The sequence below is a fragment of the Galeopterus variegatus genome, unplaced genomic scaffold, assembly GCF_000696425.1.
Source record: "Galeopterus variegatus unplaced genomic scaffold, G_variegatus-3.0.2 Scaffold8384, whole genome shotgun sequence".
NCBI classification, from domain to species: Eukaryota; Metazoa; Chordata; class Mammalia; order Dermoptera; family Cynocephalidae; genus Galeopterus; species Galeopterus variegatus.
The window spans coordinates 44743-46941 of NW_007734495.1; the positions used below are offsets into that span (position 1 = coordinate 44743).

The 2199-nt window shown below is 54.7% G+C and overlaps 1 protein-coding gene across 1 annotated transcript in view; it reads left to right on the top strand.

Annotated features, from left to right (window-relative positions):
* The window catches only part of LAPTM5 (lysosomal protein transmembrane 5), a 27133-nt gene that overhangs the window by 16897 nt on the left and 8037 nt on the right, over window positions 1–2199 (top strand). The window contains exons 2-3 of the mRNA XM_008592828.1: window positions 403–496; window positions 983–1059. Of these exons, the coding sequence (XP_008591050.1) occupies window positions 403–496; window positions 983–1059 (171 nt within the window). The remainder of the gene's footprint in view (window positions 1–402; window positions 497–982; window positions 1060–2199) is intronic.

The window sequence follows — 2199 nt, forward strand, 5'->3', positions numbered from 1 at the left end:
CCCCCTGCCCCCACCCCCATTTCAAGCCTGACCTTCAACAGTAACAGTTACTGAGAACTGGGCGTGGTTCTAAGTGCTCCCCTGGGACAGTCTCACTTACTTCTCACTGTAGCCTCCTAAGGTAGCTACTAGTGTCCCCATTTTGCAGATGGGGAAATTGAGGCCCAGAGGAGTCAAGTAACTTGTTGAAGTTCACACAGCTAGAAAGAGGAAGAATCAGGATTACAAGCTTGAGCTGTCTGTAAAGACCACACTTTTATCCAGGATAAAAGCTCTACTGACCTGGCATTCCATCTGGTCCAGGACCCCTACCTACAGGCCCCCAACTGCACCCCACCGGGGTGGGAGGGGGCTGGCGGTGGACTGTGGGCATGGCAGACCGATGCTCTGTTCTGTCCCCAGATCATGAGCGTCTTGCTGTTCATCGAGCATGCGGTGGAGGTGGCCCAGGGCAAGGCTTCCTGCAAGTTCTCAAAGACAGGCTACCTCAGGATTGGTAGGTTCAGGGGACACTGAAGGATTGGGATGGCGCGGGTGGGGAGGGGAGGGCCCTGGCCAGGGGTGGACAGGCTGTGGTTTGAGGCCCTGCCATTCCCTGCTGGATGACCTCTGGCAAGTCCTTTCCCTTCCTGGAGCCTCAGATGTTTCATCTGCAAATGGGGATATTCAACCTGTCTCCACGCAAGTCTCCAGGTGGTGAGAGCAGATGGATGGTGCTTTGCAAACCCAACCAGCTCATAGAGGTGACAGCTCCACTATCTGCTTAAACTTGACAGTGGCTGCCTGTCATGCTAAAATAAAATCGAAGCTCTTTGCTGTGGGATCCTCCTCTGCTGACCTCTCTGATTGCATCTCCTGGTGGGCTCCCCCTCCCACACCAAGCCTGTCCCTGTCTCAGGGACAGCAGTTCTCAAAGTGTGGTCCTTGGAGCCCCGCTGGATGTCCCTTGGGGCCCCCCTCACCACTCTCCCTTGCCTTTCAGCTGACCTGATCTCCAGCTTCCTGCTCATTGCCATGCTCTTTCTCATCAGCCTGAGCCTGCTGATCGGCGTGGTCAAGGTGAGGGCCTGGGTCTGGGGAACAGGAAGGGGAGCTGAGGAGCTCCAGCTGTCCTCCTGCCCCTCTCCGATTCATACCTGCTAGGTGGGCAGTGCTGGCTGCCAAAGAGTGGGAGGTGGGTATTTTAGGAGACCCCACCTGCACCCTAGAGATCTTCACACTTACCTTTTGGGGACCCTTGTTTCCGCATGGGACTCCTGGGCTGGAGGCCTCGGTTGCCTGTGAAAATACGGCCTCCACGGGGCCATGCATGGTGGGCTGCACTGGTTGCTGACACTGGTAAGAACTACCTGGTGACCCACATCCTTTTAAACTGCAGATGAATGCAGGGAGTTTTACTAGAGAAAAGAGGAAGTGTTTGGAGGCAGGGGGGAGGAGAGAAAGCACTGGGTTTTGTAATCAGTGAGTGGGGCCAAAGCAGAGGAGAGAGGGTAGGTGCCTTTAGCAAGTATGTACATGTACCCAGATTGGGACCCATGCTCTGGAATGTCCTTAGGTAGCTCCCAGCCTGGCTGGGGATGACAGACCCTCAGAGAGACAGGAACAGTCCAGTGTGACAACCAAGGAGCTCCTTGGCCTAAGGCAAAGCTAATGGGAGAGTCGAGACAGGCTGTGGCTCAATGTCCTGCAAAAGAGGAACCTCTGTCCCTTGACTCCCAGAGAGGCATGCCACAGAGCCATGCATGGGAGCAGGATCCAGAAAGAGGGTTCTTCCTGTGCAGACAGGTGGCACTTGCAGGGCCAGCAGAGTGGGGCAGTGATTTGTGATGTCTCTTGCTGAAATGACACCATTCACTTCCCTTGCCAGCACCCACTCTCTCTTGGAACCCCTGCTCCCTGGGAAGCAGCTCACATTGTGCGGGGTGGGTCCAGATACTTCTGCAAAAGTCAAATGGCCCAGGCTAGAAAAATGGAGCAGGTTGTCCCTGAAGACTGAGATTCAGTCCGGCTTGTTTCTGTTGCCTCCTGAACAATTCTAGATAACCACATGAGATACCAGGAAACCACCCTTTCTGTGATTTTGTCCCCAATTGTGGGTGCATATGCATGAATACTGGTCACAGTGGTCACTTGCTTTCAATTGAAGGAGAGGGATTTCAGCCCCAGCCTCCAGGGCCTCTTAGCATGACTTCCCACCCC